At 33.9% G+C, this 19,498-nt stretch overlaps 4 protein-coding genes across 5 annotated transcripts; 2 read left to right on the top strand and 2 right to left on the bottom strand.

Moving 5' to 3' along the window:
- Positions 1-1,021: 1,021 nt before the first annotated feature.
- LOC120261126 (polyadenylate-binding protein-interacting protein 7-like) lies at positions 1,022-5,524 on the bottom strand. Of its 2 annotated transcripts, XM_039268850.1 has the most exons (7): positions 5,179-5,524; positions 4,726-4,841; positions 3,011-3,841; positions 2,463-2,871; positions 2,276-2,346; positions 1,685-1,809; positions 1,022-1,591 (listed from the first exon to the last, which is right to left on the bottom strand). In XM_039268850.1, exons 3-7 carry the CDS (start codon positions 3,758-3,760, stop codon positions 1,306-1,308), a joined length of 1,641 nt encoding a protein of 546 aa, XP_039124784.1. In that variant the 5' UTR covers positions 3,761-3,841; positions 4,726-4,841; positions 5,179-5,524; the 3' UTR covers positions 1,022-1,305. The 2 variants fall into 2 exon arrangements, with proteins under 2 accessions (XP_039124784.1, XP_039124783.1); XM_039268849.1 differs by lacking the exon at positions 4,726-4,841.
- A 2,495-nt stretch (positions 5,525-8,019) lies between these two features.
- Positions 8,020-8,838, top strand: LOC120261708. Its single transcript, XM_039269690.1, has one exon. It carries the CDS (start codon positions 8,375-8,377, stop codon positions 8,813-8,815), a length of 441 nt encoding a protein of 146 aa, XP_039125624.1. The 5' UTR covers positions 8,020-8,374; the 3' UTR covers positions 8,816-8,838.
- Positions 8,839-9,436: 598 nt separating this feature from the next.
- LOC120261706 (G-protein coupled receptor 1) lies at positions 9,437-16,021 on the top strand. Its single transcript, XM_039269688.1, has 9 exons — positions 9,437-9,782; positions 10,062-10,093; positions 11,010-11,179; positions 11,975-12,069; positions 12,790-12,891; positions 13,037-13,093; positions 14,659-14,802; positions 15,110-15,180; positions 15,288-16,021. Exons 1-9 carry the CDS (start codon positions 9,606-9,608, stop codon positions 15,391-15,393), a joined length of 954 nt encoding a protein of 317 aa, XP_039125622.1. The 5' UTR covers positions 9,437-9,605; the 3' UTR covers positions 15,394-16,021.
- Positions 16,022-16,249: 228 nt separating this feature from the next.
- On the bottom strand, positions 16,250-19,395 carry LOC120261705 (serine/threonine-protein kinase RIPK-like). The gene is made up of 5 exons (XM_039269687.1): positions 18,874-19,395; positions 18,432-18,567; positions 17,770-17,906; positions 17,308-17,431; positions 16,250-16,970 (listed from the first exon to the last, which is right to left on the bottom strand). Exons 1-5 carry the CDS (start codon positions 19,258-19,260, stop codon positions 16,411-16,413), a joined length of 1,344 nt encoding a protein of 447 aa, XP_039125621.1. The 5' UTR covers positions 19,261-19,395; the 3' UTR covers positions 16,250-16,410.
- Between the last annotated feature and the right edge of the window lie 103 nt (positions 19,396-19,498).

Genomic DNA, 19,498 nt, shown 5'->3' with positions numbered 1-19,498 from the left:
CATGTTGGTAGGTGTCACGGTAGAACCCTTACAGTAGGGGTGTATTTGAGCCGAGCCGTTTGTGAGTAGCTCGGTGTTCGGTTCGATAAAGGCTCGTTCGTGTTTAGCTCATATTGTAAACGAGTCAAGCTTGAACATTATTTTCAAGCTCGATTAATAAACGAGTCAAGTTTGAGCAGTCAAAAGCTCGGCTCGTTTTGGCTCGCAAACACAACTCGTGACCAAGATCATGAACAAGCTCGTTTATAAACTCGATTGTGAGTTCGTTTATATATATATATATATATATATATATTGCATTATATATATGTATATGTATATTAAGGTGTATATGTGACTATGTCATTGTTATCAATTTGAGTTACACATATAGGGCTATAAACTACTATTCGAAGGCTAAGCTCATTAAAAGCTCAGGTCAACTAGTTCATTAAGTTAAATGAGCTCATAAGATAAACGAGCCAAGTTTGAACACCACCAAACTCGGCTCATTAAAATTTGTGAAGAACTCGTTTATTGTATAATTAAAAGCTCGTTTATAGTATCATTTACAATTTTATTTGTAACAATCATTAATATAATCAAACTCAAATCGAGTTGAGTCACACTTGATAATGATTCATTAAATAAGTTTACTAAATAAAAAAATAAAATATAAAAAAATAGTCAAGTTTTAATCAAATTAGCTAGCTAAGTCTAAGTTTCGAATTTTCTTAACAAGTTGAGTTCGAGCATGAAGCTCGAAAGAAACTCGATTAGAGCTCGAGCTCGGTTAAAATAGTAACGAGCCAAATTTGAACATAAAAAATGAAACTCGGCTCGAGTTCAAACTCGATTAAATAATAACGAGCCAAGCTTGAATAAGGCAAAGCTCGGTTCAGCTCGTTTACAGCCCTACATGTTGGTATATCTAGAATTCAATGAACATAGTGGCTTATGCCATCCAGTGAAACTGTTGGATGATAAGCTATTATATCAAAGTTGTCTCCTGTAATATATATATATATATATATCTTCATTATTTTTAAATCTCAAGTTCAATCAAAATCCCGGCAAACGCAACACGAAACCTGTTCATCAAGAGAGAATCTATCTGGCGGCAGGAAGCAAGCTTCCCTGAAACAGTGGAATTCTACCTACAATTAAACCTAAAAAAGTCATGATTATATTATACAACTCTTGGCTGTCTGAATTTTATAGCTGCTTCTCTATCTCCCTCCCTCTTCCTCTCATTTACACATACATGAATTTGATTGTGATTTTCCTTTTTTTTTTTTTTCTGAGCACATGGTTCTTACAAGGTTGTCAATATATAACAACATGGAGCAGACCCGGCTGAGGTTGACTATAGTGAAGGTTTTCTTCCAGCAGGTAATGCTCTACAGCCCCTGGCAAGCGTGTCGGTGTCCATGAACCTCTTGTAACACAGATCATGACTTGCAAGCGCTGTCCGGTGGACCTTGTGACTGTCCTTAGGGCTTCGAGTTCGTGCTTCAAAACATGAAGGGCATCATTTACATGGAGACCATGCAGATCAATCAGATGTTCTTGTCCTTTACCATAACTCTGGTTCTCAGAAGATACTGGATTCCTGAAACATTACAAACCTCAACAAATCAGAAAGTGAAAAGGCACTCTCGACAAATCAGAAACATGATCAGTTTTACAATGACAAATCACAAACCTCTGATGATAAATAGCTTCTCGAGCTTTCACATGAGCAGTTTTCATCTGAATACTGTACAATTGGCCCTTAACACTAAGTTCCTTTGCTAGAGCTTTGTTACCAATCAGATAAGCTTCACGCGCCTGTTACAGATTAATGGTCATGAAAAAAATCATAAAAGTTCAGAACAGTTCCATTTGAATCTCAAATTCTAGCTACTAAACATCTTCATTTTGTGTCAGCTAGATGAGGATGCAAGAAAATTGAGATGTGTTTTTATCTTACATTCAAGCTTCATAGTGAAGTGCAAATAAGATGGACTTAATCACACTCAGACCATCTTTCAAGCTGAGCATGCATTAATTAAATAAAAGGGAAAAAAAAGGGAAAGAAAAAAAAATATATACGAGCACAAGTACAAGAAGCATAAACCTTAGCAAGCTATGGCGCATAAACTCATTGCAGTTTCAAACATCCTACCCCTAACAAAACTCTCTTGTTATGGCGCTAATTGTCATCAATCTTGGTAAGAAGTCATCCTTGGATGGTATCTGCTCATTAATAAACAAACTAACTTAAAAGGGTAATATATTAAAAATCAGAACCTACTTGATCAAAACAGGTGTTTTGAAGACGAGCAAAATCACGAGCCTCCTCCCTTGATTCTGAATACATATTTGCTGGCATCTCAAAATAGTAAGCAGCCATGAGTAGAAAAAGGCAACTGACTGACCACAATGATTTATCCAGACAAATTTGGTTTCCATTTAAAGATATTTAAATTAAAAAGCATTACCCACGGCTTCTCCGGTCTCAAGCCAAACTGGAGCCACCTGAGCTGCATGAGCACTATGCACTTTATCTCCGTAAACCTTTTTCTCATGACCAGTCTGAGAGTTGGCTATGAGTTGTGGCATTCTGCTCGAACCAATTCGGACATCTGCAAAGACATTTCTGCCATACTTCCAGGGGCCAGACTCCTGTGATGGAAGCTTCCGCACAGTTGAAGCATAATCTGTAGCACCTCCAAATACATTAGAAGATGTATAGGGACGCGGAGTTCGTCCAATATCATCTGCATTTAGTTTTGAAAATCCATTCTGAGCTTTGGCCAGAGGAAGTGCTGGGAAGTCCTGCTGGCTGAGGTTTGGAGATATGGAGGCCTTTGAGTTCAAGTTCTGAGAGTGAGATCCATCAACCTGAAGCTGTGATACAAGTACAAAAGATAAAGATGTTACCAACCAACAATGGAACATAATAATTGAAGGAAAAATAAATATCATAAATCACTACGCAGAAAAAAAAAGCCATCTTTTAAATTTGACAGAGCCTAAAATGAATTACCTCAAGTTGAGTAAGAGTCTCGATTGTTGAGTCCAGATCATAATCATTTGCATAATACACTTCCGCAAGGCTTTCAGCAGAAAAACCAGGAAATTGTGAGGCCAAAAATTCAACAGCATTGATGGTAGCATCCTGGAAAGTAGCTTGGTCAACCAAATCAGTTAAAAAACTGGAATTAGGATCTTCCCTTTGGTCATTAAAGTACTGATCTCTATTCACAAACAGTTTATCCCAGGTATTGGTAGCCGAAGGCCCAAAAATACCCACTGAATGATCACCGCCAAAGGTAGAACCCGAATACCTCACATCTTCAGCCAACCCCAATGCATCACTGTTATCATGGTTGGTATCCAATATCTGACTACCAGTCAAAGCAGAAAATCTTGGAATTTCACCACCATCATGTATTGATAACCCACAAAGTGATAGATGTCCAGTTTCCTGTGACTCATTTTCTCCCATAGCCTTGAAATCAGGGGTAATATCATCAGGAAGCTGGTGGCGCCAAAACTGGTGTGCTTCCTCATCGGAGTTATTTGATATGGCGGATTCAGCACGATCTAGAACTGCTTTTCTAGAAGTTCCCGTGATGTCCAATCTGGTCGAATCTGCACGATTGGCATTTCCGAAACTATATCTGCGGGATGACGGAACAAATTCTGCTGCATTAGGATTTAAGGAGGTAACTTTGTTAGACTGGGTTGACTTTGTGTCCTTGTTAGGTGAAATCCCTTTTATAGACAAACTCATCTTTATTTGAGTAGATACTTGCTATGTATGTAAGAGATTTTTCAGGAAAAAGGGGTTCCCATTTTTGGATTTATCCTAATCCTGCAAATTCAAATTTAAGGTAAAAAGAAATAAATACACTTCAGTTAAGCAAATATATGTCTAGAGCAAGCATAAAATTAAAACATAAAACTGCATGTTGAATCACATAACATATTGACAAACAATAGTTGGCCACAGTGAATATACACTTAAATGCACACTGAAATAACCTAGACTTTAAAATATTTAACAGGTACACTTTAAGACGTAATTATGTTATTTATGGTAATTTGCATCATTTAATGAAGAGAAGAATATTATGAACATGCATTAACAACTTCTACATTGATAATATTCTTTGTTTTTAAACAAGCAACAATAAAAGCACACTAATCACACTAAATTGGAGATTTCAGATCAGCACAATGGAGCATATAATATTTGAGCATCTAACCACATGCTGACAACACAAAGTACAACAATTCCGCAGAATAATTGCAAGGACAACATATTTGTCAAACAGCTAAAACAGACAACTAAGCTGACAACACAATAAAACAACTCGACAGCATAATTACAAGGACAATGTAATCTGTCTACTGCTAAAACAAATAATGAAGCCACCTCTCACGCTAGACCTCATAAAATGTTCATTTTGTGATTGAGTTCCAACAAACTATGAAATAAGCACTGTCATATAGCTTACTAACCTTACACTACAGCAAGATAAATTTGCCTATCACCTACTTCATTTGTTACATGACATCAAACAACTTATTCAAAGTCTGTAAATTTGTTGAACTGCATGAAGTCCAAACATTTGCGAAATATCATCAAAATCTATTACCCTGAAACAACTCATCATTTTCAATATGGCTTCTAAGAAAAGAATCAGAATTGTGACGAAGAAAAGCCTAAGATTTTGCAAAAGCTATTGTTCTCACTCTCTAAATGAACACCAGGCTATCTCCATTTAGCTTTCACAAACAAACAACGATACAATATAATATTGCCAGCTCATTCCCAATCAAGCCTTTCCTACTTCGTTCTCCTCCTGCTGCTGCATATAATCCATAGGGAAAGGACGCCATTAACATACAAACTCGAGCTAAGATTTATAGCAGATCTGCATTCAGACACCAAAACTGGAACCAAAACCACACAATCAAAGAAAGAAAAAAGAAAACAGAAATTTTCAAGATCTTAAATAACAGAACCACTAAAAATAGCTACTTTGGCATTAAAAAACAAACAAATAATCCCAAAATTTCTAAATTTACAATCTGCACCACCAAACCAATGAGAAAAAAAAACACAGATCTATAAAAAAAAGATACAAAACAGCAGATCTAACAACAGTAAAACACCAAAAGAGGAAAGCGGAGGGCTTTCCATACCTTTACGCAACTCAATGATGAGATACGTCGAAACGAATCGATCCATAAAAAAAACGAAATCAAACAACAAACCCACAGCAACAGCAATCGAAAACCAATGTAGCTTGGATCTTTCCGCTGCTGATGGTGCAAAAGCTTCCAATTTGCAGCCAAATTGGATGAAATACGTCGTTTTGGAGCTGGTTTCTACACGGATTGCTATCCAAAGACAACCCTAGCTTCGTTTGCGGCCTCGAAGATGAGCTCTCTCGCCGTCCTCTCGATTTCGATCGCTATTTCTCGCCTCCCTCCCTCCCTCTCTCTCTCGGTTTGCTTTCGCTTTCTCTCTCTATTGACCTCTCAATTCACGCCCTTTTAATTATGGTGGAAATTTTTGTTACTGTTTCGCTCTAAATATAAATATATATATATATATATATTTTTAGGGGTTATTTCACAAATATCTCAACAAACAAAACCCTGAAATTTAGCATGTAACTCTCTGTATTTATTATATATAAAGCTCCTTACTTCATATGGAGTTCTCTAACTGAGATTTTTCATGGAAATATATATTTTTAATTGCACATTTTGTAAATATCCATATGCAAAAAACCACCGTAATTTTTTTTTTATTTATGAAACAACTGATTTTTTTATACTAGAGGACTAACATCCCATTTAAAATTTCAAATTTTGTACAACAACTGAAATTTTTTCAAATCAAAACTAAATTGATGTGTATATATATATATATATATGAAAAAAACCATGAAATCTATACTATTAACTTTTAAAATGTGAGGTTTGAACTATCAATTTTTTTTTTACTCGAGTGCAAAATATAATACTTATAGCTTTTTTTTTTTACAATGTGAACAAGGGTCACTCCAAACACACCCTAAATTTTTAACCATGTTTTTTTAAAAATGATTAGAGTGATGGGTATAATTTTTTATCTAATTAATTTTTTATAATAAAAATTTTTATTACTTATTATTTTATATGGGTTCATGCAATTTGTGTTTTTTCAATTATTTGAGGATAATTAATAAGATTATATATTTTATGACAGCGTGGCCTTCTTCATGGTGCATGATTGTGCCTGTGATGTGTATGCTACGTAGGAAGAATATTTATATTCTTGTGAATTATTTGGTTTCTGCAATATCTCTTTTATTCTTTTTAAATATACCTTGCCAAATATTATATATTAGAGAATTATTTAAACATCTTACAATGGTTTATTAGTATCAAGTTTTTTTCACATAATATTTATTTTAGGAAGAACATGAAATCAAACCTTAAACTCACATAAATTAAGGGGCCATTTAATTCGTGGTAATGTGGAAAGATTACCACGTGTTACATAGTAATCTGAAAATATTACCATGTTTGGTATTGTACCAGTGGTAATCTGGATGGTAATATCACATTACCAACTTATAAATATTACCATCAAATTTGGTGTCTATCTTAGATTACTATGTTAATCTTATAATTTTTTTATATTTTAACAAATTAATTACCAAGAGAACTAAACACATCAATGAACTATTCCCGGTAATAAGAGTTCTCTACCAAACATGGTTATATTAAATTATCCAATATTCTCAACTATATAACATTCCCACTCATATTACTATGGTAATCTTATTACGTGGTAATATGTCATTATCACAAACTAAACGGCCCATAAGAGTATAGATCTATTGAGATATTCTTATTTTTTATTTTATTTTTTTTGGGTGAATGTGCACGTAAAATTTATTAATTAATTTGTTAATAAAATGTATTTTTTCCATAGTTATAAAATAAATAAATAAATAAAACGAGTAAGGGCCGCTCAGTGATCTAGTCATAATTTTTTTCTAATTAATTTATCTTGCAAAGTGGATGATATATTTGAAAAATAAACCAATGAAAGCCAAGAAGTTGCTTTCAGCCAGATTATGATCAATCCTTCATGAGTGCCATTTATTTATTTATTTAATATGAAATAAAAATTCTCGTTTGTATGTGTTGATGTTGCTGCTTGTGGTATGTGATTATCATTATCATTAAGCCTAATTAATAATATTAACTTTAACGTTTTTTTTAATAGATGAATATGATAAAGCATTACATAAAACTAATTAGTGTGGTCAATTTAGTTTTCCTATACTAAAATTTTAATCAAATAAAAGATTAAGATTTTATAAAAATTAAACCCAATCAAATTTAGCATTCACCCACCCAAAAGCTAATTGTCTTCGCTTGCAAAACCTAATAACATGATTAAATTAAATTAAAAAAAAAAGGAAGGGGAGCTGTGCACTCAACACCAAGATTGTATAATTAAATATAATTTATTAAATGATGATTGATTAAAAGGAACTTCAAATTTTGGGAAACGTATATATATACATATATATGGGAAAATTATACCAAATTAGCTTGTGTATAATTAAAACCTTCAATCAAAATCAATCAAACCACATATATATGATTTTTAATCAAATTTTACATAATTTATCCTGTATGATATTTCCAATTAATCTAAAAATAGGGGAATTACCACAAATCAAACACTTTAAACCATGTTTGGATGCCTCCCACAATATTAACAACTAATTTTTATAAATATAAACAAATTTAAAATTATTAAACAAATATAAAACATTAATTAAAAAAAATAAAATTAGTAAATGTCAAATCCTGTTATTTTATCTCTCAATCAACCCAACAAAAAAAAATTCCAAAAATTGCCTAAATATTTGATTATTCACAAATTTGGCCCAATAAAACCACGCCACGTACACGAGTCACTTCTCAAGGGTCAAATTCTCACGTCCCCTGATTTGTTTCTAATTAGACATCTTTTTTAGATGAGTGGTTGTAGTTTAACAGACCACAGCTGGCAAAACTCCACGGAATACGCTTCCAACCTCTTCCAGCTCATCATGCTGACGTGGCACCATATTCCAAAAATACCCTTATGGGTCCCACTCCACTGGTCCCCAAATCATTGGCGCGGGCCCCACCACCTCTCTCTCTCTCTCTCTCTCTCTCTCTCCACCTATAAAAACCCTATCGCCGCCGCCCATCTCTCGTCTTCACCACCGCGAACCCCACTCCGGTTATGCTCTTATTCGCAGAGACGGCGATCGCCGCCGGAGAGAAGTAGCGCTAGCCGTGGATTGAGATCAACGAGCGGTTGCCGATTGAGGTGTTCGTGATGTCGGCTATGGTGGTGACGGGGGAGACGGTGATCGGTGGGGGGGAGGTGGAGTGGGCGGCGTGTGAGTGCTGCGGGTTGAGAGAGGAGTGCACGCCGGCATACATAGATGGGGTGAGAGCTCGCCATGGAGGGCGATGGGTGTGTGGTCTCTGCTCGGAGGCTGTGAAGGATGAGATCTGCCGCGCAGGGAGATTGATCTCGCCAGAGGAGGCTCTCACTCGCCATGCTATCTTCCGTGAGGCCTTCCGATCGGCCGGACCTCCGCCGGATCCGGCGGCGCATCTCATCGCTGCTGTTAGGCACATCGTCCGTCGTGGCCTTGAGTCGCCTCGTGCCCCGAGATCTACACCAGCAAGTCCTCGCCGGAGACCGTCTCAAGGCGGTGGAACCACCGCGCTTTCGCGCTCCGGTAGCTGCTTCTCGGCTCTCGCACGCTGAGAAGTGTGTCCTTTTTATCATTTTTTTTTGGGTTATTATGCTTATGTTTTTTTATTATTATTTTTTTAAAAGCAAATTTATGAAAATTGGCAATTGTATAAATTTTGATAATTGTTTGAATGAGAAGACTATATGAAAAATTCTTTGAATTTTACAATTTGGATGTGTTTCTGAGATTTTTCAGGAGAGAAATAGCGCCCGGGACTAATCCTTAATTAAGGAAATGGAGGGTGTTTTCGCAAAAGTGTCAGAGGACCCATTTGCAATTATTATAATATCACGGACAAAAAGTGATATATTTAAAGTAACGTATAATTTAAGATATGCCAGAGTGTTCTTTGCATAAAGAGATGTTCTTATAAAAAATGTATATAGAACCCCTTGAATTTAATTATATTACATCACTAAGATCAAATGTAATTTCCATAAAATTCAGGGTGTACTATGCATACATCATCAACTTCTAATTTAATCAACGTGTCTCGAGATTTTCTTTGTAAAGTAGCACTTCTGATGAGAATTTATGGAAAAACCCTTAAAATTAGTCATATTCAAATATTACCAACATCTAAATTCCTCAATATTAGGCGTCCTTTTGCACAAAAGTGTAAATACGGATGTAAATTTATGAAGCACCCCTCGTAAGTAATCAAATTACACTAATATTAACCTAAGCCCGTGGATTTGATCTTAAGGAGAAAGAGATGGACGGTTGATATCGAATCAGAAGAGGTCTCATTCGCTGCCCAAGCTTCTCACCGGAATCTTGATCCCCGACGATTGGAAGGCGATGGTGGCGGAGGCGCCGCCGGGGATAACGGCCGGAGAACGGCGGGTGCTGGCAGCGGTGGGATCTGGGTCGGCGGCGCTGTCCCTTGCGGGATCGGCCTTCATCGTGCTCTGCTACCTTCTCTTTAGGGACCTTCGCAAGTTCTCCTTCAAGCTCGTCTTCTTCCTCGCCCTCTCCGTAATTCTCACCCCTCTACTGTTCTTCTCTTCCTGGCAGTAGCGTTATGAGTAATTTCGTGAATTTCTTTGAATTGATTGAGATCGAGAGGGAGGTGTAGGAATTAGGGTTTGATTGCAGCACAGTGATGCAATGTCCCTCGAGTTGATCGTTTAGAGTCTGGAGATCTGACGTAAATACCATGAATTTGAACATAACCAATGACATGGTTATTAGTGATTAGACCTGAAATTTTGCTGCTTTATTTTATTGCTAATTTGGAGAGTTTTCATGTTGCAGGATATGTTTTGCAGCTTCTTCAGTATAGTAGGGTATGGCTCTTCTTTGATTGCAACTGTAATTACTAAACTTTGAATTTGTGCTTTTATCTTTTGCTGTGCATATGCTTGTTTGTGCACTGTAATGTTTATTGGATAATTTGTAGTTTTTGCTGAAAGCATGAAATCTTGTTTTGATATCAATTACTTGTATTATATTTAGGCTAATATGACAAAGCGTGTCATGATTTTTGTCCAATGAGATTGTTTTTATGAGTGTCAGTAGGTAAGTAATTAAACCTGAAGTTGAATGCCACTTCTTCTACCTCAAAATAAAAGGTGTATGTTTCAATGATATTGCTGTTTGCTATGACATCTGAAGAGAGACAGAAGAAAGCCAATTGATTGGCAGGCTGGTAAAGTGAATCTGGTAGATGGAAAATCAGATGATTTCACATTTTAGGGGCACAAATTAGAAAAACTCAAAGTGGTCATTTTGCAGGTTGTTTCATTTCTAAGCAGCTGGCAATAGATCACCAACTTGATGGGGAGTATGGGTGTGCACTGGGTTTCCTAATAAGAAGAATTTTTCAATTCTATCAGAACTGACATTAGTGTCATTGCTACAGTAATCTATGCCCACATAAATAATTGGTCTTTTTGGAGTTTCTTCTGGTTCTTTAAAGATTTGCAGATTGTAATTTAGCAATTTTGAGTTGATATGACATGTTCTTTTCATAATGTTATCTCCTTGTCTTATTTCTTTAGAAGAGAAAGAAAAAACAAGGCAATATGTCATCTTTTGGACATTAAAGTTTGATCTTTTCTTTCACACTCAATATTCTCAACTTTTCTACCATTGATTTTAAGCAATATTGCGTAACATGACATGTCTCCTGAGATGCCTCTAATTAACAGTAGTTATGTACATACTGAAAAGTGACATTATCTTGCTGTACTTATCTTGCAGGGATCCATCAACAACTTTCTTTTGTTATGTTCAAGATTACAGTGCACACTTTTTTTGTGTGGCATCCTTTTTATGGACTACAACCATTGCTTTTACTCTCCATCGTACTGTTGTTAAACACAAAACAGATGTTGAAGATTTTGGATCTATCTTTCACTTGTATGTTTGGGGTAATTTATGTTCACTTGATAACTTTTCTACTTTGATTGAACCATCATATTAATAACTTAATGTTCCTTTTTAATAAGCTCCTTGCATATTCCTTTTCACTAGTTAGAAACTTAGAATAGCAAATCTTAATTTTTTTCTTGTGGTATGTATGATAGTTTTCTTGTCATTATCATAGTTTGCTATTTTCACGCAGAGAAAAATCTATATGTTTATATTAATTTGTTTTTGGGGTGTTGACTTTGTTATCTTGCAGGCAACATATTTATAGGCAGTATCTCTAGATTTTCACGGTTTGCAAGTTTTGCCATGCTGCATTTAGTACCACTGTTTGGTCTAACATCACAAGTTCTCTTTTGTGTGTGTGTGTGTTTTAAGCTTGAGAAGCTGCTGGCATAATACCTGTTTTATCCCATAACAGACAATCTAATGTATATACACACACGTGCTTTGTACATCTTTATTGCGATTTCCATTGAAACAATAGGATGTTGCAAATTATGTTGTCAAAGCATGTTTTTTTATCTCTTAATAAGAAAAAAGAAAAAAAAAATGTTGGATTATTCATGGTTGGGTACTGGTTTTCCAACATTGATTCACTTAGGTTTCTCAAAGCATCTTTGGTTAAGTTCCATGTTCTTGTTACTGCCTTTCGAAATGTTTTGTTCACCTTGCATGCCATACTATCACAAAACACGACAAGCCTTATAATTTTTTTTATGGCCCTTTGGTTTTCCTTTAATATGAATTGCACTGTTATTTTTGCTATTTAACATGTGGTATTCTCCATCTGATAGGGGCTTCACTTGTCATGACTATCCTGCGTTCGATAGGTAGTGATTATGGACAATCAGGTGCCTGGTGTTGGACTGAGAATGGGAGCACAGGAAAGGCATGTTCATGGTTTCTTGTTAGGAAATTTGAATGGCATTAAATTCTTTAGTTGGTTGGAAGATATGTACTTATGATAATGATCAACTGACCCTACATTTTGTCTGCTTATTTCTCTCATTTACTTTTTTTTCAACTATGAGATAATTGCCATTGTCTGTTATGAATATTCCTGAGTGTAATTTTCTTGTGGTTTATTGCATCTGTATGCCATTGAAATCACTGCTGATTTGTTGGGTGAGGGCCTCCTTATTAGAATATATGGAAAGTGTGCAGAATTTGTTCTGTCTTTTAAAAACTCATATAATTTGAGGACTTGGGTGGAACAATAAGGGTGCAAATTTAGGTTCAAAGCTTAGGCCTTATGAAGTTTGTTCTTAATATTGAGATAATACTTGAATTTAGCATGAAAAATGCAAGGTTTACCTGTTGATGACTATAGCAATTTTGTGTTTTCTTTCCAAATTTAGAGTTTAAGATGCAAGCTGATTCTCTACTGGCCATAGTTAAGGTTCTAAATCAAATTCTTATTGTGAGTATTTTTAGTAAAGTTTTGTCAGTAGTATTTCTAATGCAGTGGGATTGCACACTGTTGCCTACATATTTGTTAGTTGCTTTTCTAATTTTAATTTTAATTTTAATTATTTTATTTTATTTTTATTTTTGTTTTTATTTTTTGCTCCTTATGTCTCAATTTACACACTACTGCTTTTGTATGCAGGTAGCTCACTTCATGACATTTTACGCTGTGTTATGGGGTGCTATTCTTTACAATGGATTTACATATTTTCAAGTCATTCGCATGCTAAACAATGCAAGACGGGTATGTTCTTCTTGATGTAAGTTTATAGATGTGTGATGATATTAATCCATCTTCACAGTTGGTGTTTTTTATCTACAAATATTTTGTGATTACAGTTTGATCTCTGTTTAAAACCATGCAATTTATGTGTAACAAATTCTTGCAGATGGCTGTTGGCATATCAGATAGGTCAAACCACCTTGATTCAAGAGCAGATGTGAAGGTTTTTCCTCTTCCACTTGTTATCTCTCTCTCTTTCTTTATCTAAGCTGAGAACGGTAAATGTGTTGATTGATTGTCATACATAATCTGATGATCTCAGTTGTCTTGTGATTCACTTAATGAAAGGTTCTATTTAATCATGAATAAAACACCTTTAAGGGGTGTTTGGTTCATGGGTTGCAAGATTTGCTTACATGACCATATTCTATGAATTTAACTCTAAAGAAATTGCTTTGTAAGAATGTTAGGACACCATGTTTGGTTTGTGAGTAATTCAGCTCAAAGATGACATATTTGGTATGCACAAAATTTGGATGGGCATATTATTATATTACAAAATTAAATTTCCTGACTATCTTTTATGTTTATAATACATTTAACACATAAAAGATCGGGCTTTTGCTATTTAAAAGAGAGGACATACTTGAAAAAAATTCCTTAATTTTCTTATACAATCATGAAATGTATGCATAGAATCAAAATATGTTAAAGTAGGCATTTAATTAAGACAAAGGAAAATATGAATAAAATCTACATTAGAATTGAGTTTCCCGTTTAGAACAAAATTCATACCAATGTTTGAGAATAGTATAACATGCTAGTCTACCACATAAAATGAACACTTGTCAAGTATTGTCAATGTACAACATCCCAATAAAACTAGATGACAAGAAAAACAACCACTTGATCAAAATAATGATGTAGTGAATTCATACAATAGCCATCCACATAATAAGAATTGAGTCGATCTAATATTCATCCATACATATATATATATCCATCCATACATATCAGACATAAGCCAATCCATATAATAATATATAGTAATGAGTAGTTCAGTAGATTGTTCAAAAAGGGCATTTTTGGAGTAAAAACATTTGTAAACTTTCCAACCATTGGGATTGTGACATTACACAGGTATTGAATGGGAACCACTTGACCATGATTTCTTGGAAAGTTGAGATCTTGGAATTGTTATATACCTGGAGATATAGCTAAATTAGTGTCTACCAAACATAGGCATGTTACACGCCTTTACAAGATGCTAGGAATTTGGCAAGATTCCTCCAGCCTAATGCCCTCTTAATTTTCCTCTATATTTACTTGTGGAAGGTTCAGATTAGTTCAAGGGTTGGAGGTAAGCACTTAATAAAGTTACCTTATTTATTACAATGGAGTTGTTTAGAATTTGTTTGCCCAAATTCGGAAAGCATCCAATTACTGGAATCTCTTTTGCGGGGAGATATTTTTTAATCTCCACTTTTGTCAATTATTACACAAATCTATTGGTAAACACTAGATATAAGGTTTATTTGAGCTTATAATGTTAAATAAATTGTAGAACTCTAAATCTAACTCCTTGTGGCCATTGAAAATAAGAAAATCTCAACTATGGGATGTCTTATTGCCTTTAGCTTGTAAGCTGCACTCTCTACTGTGTAATCCCGTGTTTCAGATTTTTGGGATTGGGGGGATCTCTGTACTGGATGCTATACTTGGCCTTGTTATTGAAATACTTCTCAAGAACTCTTTTTGTGGTGTTAATTTATTTTGTTACTTTTGCAGGCCCTTAATAGATGGGGCTACTATCCTTTGATTTTGATTGGATCATGGACTTTTGGAACAATCAACCGAATACACGACTTCATTTATCCAGGGCATAAGCTCTTTTGGCTTTCAGTTCTTGATGTTCTGTTTGCAGGACTTATGGTATGCACTTTCTTCATCTAGTTAATTCTTGTATATTGAAATTTTTGTTCCTGAAATGATCACACATGGCCGAACTGTTATTTCTGCATAAATGTACTGAAATCATGTAACTTGAATCTTACGCGCATTGCAAATGTCCTTTGTTATGTGTTTCCTTACTAAATTTAATTGCTTTTGCTGCATGAGAAAAGGTCCTCATGTTATGTTGCATTTATTTATGAAGCAAATAGAATGTCCATGGAGGTTATCTATATACACAAGTACTTGCAGCTGAAGATGACATTTGTTTCTGTGTCTTGTTTTTCAGGGCCTGTTTAATTCCATTGCTTACGGGCTTAATTCTTCAGTGAGACGGGCAATCGCGGAGCGATTGGATATGTAAGTTCCAATTGAATTTTAGTCACTTAATTTCATATTCAAAGCAATTATCTCCGTATTTTATCAAATCTATGCGTCTGGAGTAAAATTGAATTCGACATTGTTAGGTGGATACCTGAGAGACATCAACGGTGGTTTTCTCCTTGGTTGAAGTTCAGGGGTGAACAACAAGAAAGTGAACTGGTTTCACTAAAAATTGAAGGCCAGCAGTAACAAAGGCCTGCTTCTCTGTTCTAATACATCATTCAATCTGAATTTTTTATTACTGTCAAATTCTTCAGCATCTAGAGGTAATAATTGCAAAAAGAAATTCTAAATTCTGATCTACAACACAAATAGGAAGATATACATACATACATACATCATTTATGGATCTTAACGTCAGATTCCATTCTTAGCGGTTCTGTTGTAAATTTGTTAATGACTGTAAAAGATGCCGAAGCTTAGTTTCAGGTGGATCGATCTTATTACAATTTCTAGTGATTTTCAAAGATGATAGAACAATCACAAGGCGAGAAATCTGCAATCTAGTGACGTGCACGGTAAATCGAGTTGTTCGTGTGGATTGAGTTCATAATTTGTGTTTATTATTTTTTTGTTTGTGGTACTAAATTTAACCGTCATTTTCATCACCGAGCTCAATTTGAAAGAGTGTTGATCATTCTTTCTGGTAATCGTTTCACTGGTGTTTTTTTTTTTCCTTTACGAAGATGTATTTACTAGTAGTATCTTGATTTTTTCTGGATTGAACTGTGTGATTTTCCAAGAAGGCGTTGTATGTATGTATTGGTGAACTTGTATTTTGGTTGGTATATTCTGAGTATAAATTTCGTTGGGCTTCTATTTGCAGGCCGGTATTTATTTTCATGAATTGATTATTGATTTAATATTATTATTATTATTGAAAAGTTATTTTAGATACAGGAAAAAAGAGTAGAAACAGTGGGGCACTTTGGTTAAAAATTAAATAGGGACAAAAAAAAAAAAACACTTTCAACTTCAAAGAGAATAAAAAGGCAGTTTCTTTTTATTTTTTGCCTTTAAATTCTTGAAGTTTTACCCATTAATATCTCACAATTACAATCTTCATAATCTCCCAATAAATATCCACAAATTCATCAACACTCAGGCAAAATAATGCATGAGCTCTTTCCCATCAAGCAGACAAAGAAATAACCATGAAACAACAAATAGTTGCAATGATCCAACCTCCTCCACAAATCCTGCTACTTACCCTGATTGATGATTCTTCTGAGAATTTCTTCTCTCCAATCCATAAAAAAAACTAGGTGTTTTTGGTGACCTCAACTTATGTATATGCCCATTGTATTGTTGATTGAATCTAACTTCATTTCCATCCTCCTTATCATCCAATTCATTCCATGAATTATTATTATTATTATTATTATTATTATTATTATTATTATTATTTGTAATAGTGGTACTAGTAATTGTATAAACAAAAGGCTCATTGTTAATGTCTTCAAGTTTTTCCAATGGCTCCAATGCATCAACAATAGCTGACATTTGAGGCCTTGATTTAGGACTCTGGCTCAGGCACTGGTATGCTATTGATGCCACCTTCATTGCAATCCTTGTTGAGTACTGACCATCCATGCTTGGGTCCATTATTCGGGTTAGTTTTCGCTCGTCTTTTAAATAAGGTCGACCAAATTCAACTAAGTTTTGTTCTTTGGCTGGTCGAGTTTTATCTGTTGATTTTCTTCCGGTTAGTAGTTCCATTAAAACTACCCCAAAACTATAAACATCGCTTTTTGTAGTAAGATGACCTGCATGAGTACATGGTTCATTGAGTTTAGGTTTAATCAGCATTTTAATGAAAATGTTATGAGTTCTGATGTATTTAAAAGCTCTAATCTAATTCCACCATTGTTTTCTTCTTTTAAATTTATAAAAATAAATTAAAAAAAAAGGAAATTTCAAATACTTCCAAAGATTGAGAAACTCTTTCAGAATATTAAACAACAATGCAATGTATATATAATTAAAACACACACCCAAAAAAAAAAAAAAAATGTGTTTCATAAATTCCATGAATACCCCTATTGTAGTTGAATAAAAAAACATGAAACTTGTAATGAGGAGAGGGTGATTTTGGTAATTTACCAGTCATTATATATTCTGGTGCAGCATAACCTTGGGTTCCCATCACACGTGTGGAAACATGAGTCTCATCTCCTTCCGGCCCATCTTTTGCAAGCCCAAAATCTGAAAGCTTTGCTTTATATTCCTGAAATTTAAACTCATCCTCTATTTAATAATTTCCTCTTAAATATAAATATTATTTTCTAATAAAGTTTGATGTTTAAGAAATAAAATAAAATTCATCTAAAAATATTCTTCTTTTTTTTTTAAAAAAAAAACCCCTCAAATAAAAACTCAATCTTTATTTTTTAATTATTCCATTTGGTTTTTTTATTTATCCATTTGAACTAATTCATATGGATTAAAAAAGCCAGTTAAAATAGGTTGGTAATCTAAAAATTAATTATATTAAAAAAAATTAGAAGAGAAAATGCATAATAAAAATTATATTAAAAGGAAAATAAAGGAAAATAAATTAGATACCGAATCTAGTAAAATATTTGAAGCTTTGAAATCTCTATAAATGACAGGCTTCTCAGTTTCATGGAGAAATGCAAGTCCTTTGGCAGCTCCCACTGCAATCTTCAACCTTGTTGCCCATGGCAAACTTACAAAAAACCCTGAAAAATTTCACAATATTTATACAAATCAATCAAGCTTTATTATTATTATTATTATTATTATTATTATTATGAAATTTTCTTTCTAGATTAATTCAAAAAGTGTCAATTAATTTATTCTCTTGAGTTCTAAGGGAAAAAAAAAGGGAATGCTTATATTTTTGTTTAAAAAGGATTTTAAAGTTTGGTAAGATGTCATTTGTCTTCCTTTACTAAACTTGCTTATAATTACATATACACCACTTCAAATTCCTTAATTATTTAGTAAATTAAAAAAAAAAGATAAGCAAAATTCACTAATCCTTTATTAACCTACAAAAGAAAATAAAACCAAAAATACATAAATTATCTATATATATACATATTAAAAAAGAAAATAAAAACCAATCCTACAAATATAAAAAGCCAAATTCTCTCTTAATCTATTGAACAACATGAAAATTAAAAATATATAATAATAATAATAATAATAATAATAATAATAATAATAATAATAAGATGGAGATCAATTATTATAGCAATTACTTTTGAAGAGATGGTTCTCCAAGCTCCCTTTAGCCATGAACTCATAAACAAGCAACCTTTGTTCATCTTCACAACAATAACCAATCAACTTCACAAGATGTGGATGCCTCAACTGTCCCAAAAATATCACCTCAGCCTACATGACATAACAATCATTTTAAATTTTTTTTTTTTTCTATTATATTATCATGTTTCCTTAATTTCTATATTATATTATTAGTTTTTATATCTATATCATATCACTGTACTCATAAATCATAAATACTTATAAAAAAATTTATTTATTTTTAACATGCTAAATTTATTATTATTATTTTAAAATTATGAATAAGTCATGAGTATGATTTAAAATCTAGATATTTGAACCGTAGAGAAGAGAATAAAATACCAACTATCATATTGCAGTAGTGAATATTATTATTTTGTATCCGGTTATACTCACAAGCCATTCTTTGTGTCCCTGAGCGCCGTCTAAGTCTAAGACTTTGACGGCGACAGTCTGAGCTTTGAGACCCGGCCGAACTTTTTCATCGACAAAGCCTTTGAAGACGGGACCGAAGCCGCCTTCGCCGAGGAAGTTAGCTGTAGAGAAGCTTTGAGTAGCGAGTTTTAGCTCATGCAAAGTGAAGACATAGAGATTGGAGCCGACTAAAGATAAAGATAAGTCTTCAGGGGATGTGGAGTTACTAATATCGGAGAATGACAACCTACGAAAAGAGGATTTGGTTATCCCGAGTTTGGGCTTTGCTGTTTTGAGGTTGATCTCTTCTTCTTGTTTGCTAAAACAACATGTGATGATCATTGACCTCTTTTGTGAAGTCTTCACCATCTTCAAATTTTGATGCCAAGCTTGTTCATCTTCTCATATATATATATATATATATATATATATGCCATGCATTAATGGAAGAGATATGGAAGAGAGAAAGAGAGAGGATGGAGATTAATTATTCCTTCAAGTGTTGAGGACTTATGCTCTCTCTCTATATATATATATATATGATGAAAAAAATAGATAGGCTATTCTTTAAGTTATCATAGTTTTTTTTTTTTAATAAAAAAATTAT

The sequence above is a fragment of the Dioscorea cayenensis genome, chromosome 5 (genome assembly GCF_009730915.1).
Source record: "Dioscorea cayenensis subsp. rotundata cultivar TDr96_F1 chromosome 5, TDr96_F1_v2_PseudoChromosome.rev07_lg8_w22 25.fasta, whole genome shotgun sequence".
Lineage (NCBI taxonomy): Eukaryota > Viridiplantae > Streptophyta > Magnoliopsida > Dioscoreales > Dioscoreaceae > Dioscorea > Dioscorea cayenensis.
This window is presented reverse-complemented; position numbering and strand designations above follow the sequence as displayed.

Coding starts and splice junctions, on each gene's coding strand:
- LOC120261126 (XM_039268850.1), bottom strand. CDS start 3,760: ATGAGTTTGTCTATAAAAGGGATTTCACCTAACAAGGACACAAAGTCA. Junction 2,347..2,462: donor TGAGACCGGAGAAGCCGTGG/GTAATGCTTTTT, acceptor TTGAGATGCCAG/CAAATATGTATTCAGAATCA. Junction 1,592..1,684: donor GAAGCTATTTATCATCAGAG/GTTTGTGATTTG, acceptor GTAATGTTTCAG/GAATCCAGTATCTTCTGAGA.
- LOC120261708 (XM_039269690.1), top strand. CDS start 8,375: ATGTCGGCTATGGTGGTGACGGGGGAGACGGTGATCGGTGGGGGGGAG.
- LOC120261706 (XM_039269688.1), top strand. CDS start 9,606: ATGGTGGCGGAGGCGCCGCCGGGGATAACGGCCGGAGAACGGCGGGTG. Junction 10,094..11,009: donor AGCTTCTTCAGTATAGTAGG/GTATGGCTCTTC, acceptor CTTATCTTGCAG/GGATCCATCAACAACTTTCT. Junction 11,180..11,974: donor CTTTCACTTGTATGTTTGGG/GTAATTTATGTT, acceptor TCCATCTGATAG/GGGCTTCACTTGTCATGACT.
- LOC120261705 (XM_039269687.1), bottom strand. CDS start 19,260: ATGGTGAAGACTTCACAAAAGAGGTCAATGATCATCACATGTTGTTTT. Junction 17,907..18,431: donor GGAGAACCATCTCTTCAAAA/GTAATTGCTATA, acceptor GAAATTTTTCAG/GGTTTTTTGTAAGTTTGCCA. Junction 17,432..17,769: donor CAAATATTTTACTAGATTCG/GTATCTAATTTA, acceptor TTTAAATTTCAG/GAATATAAAGCAAAGCTTTC.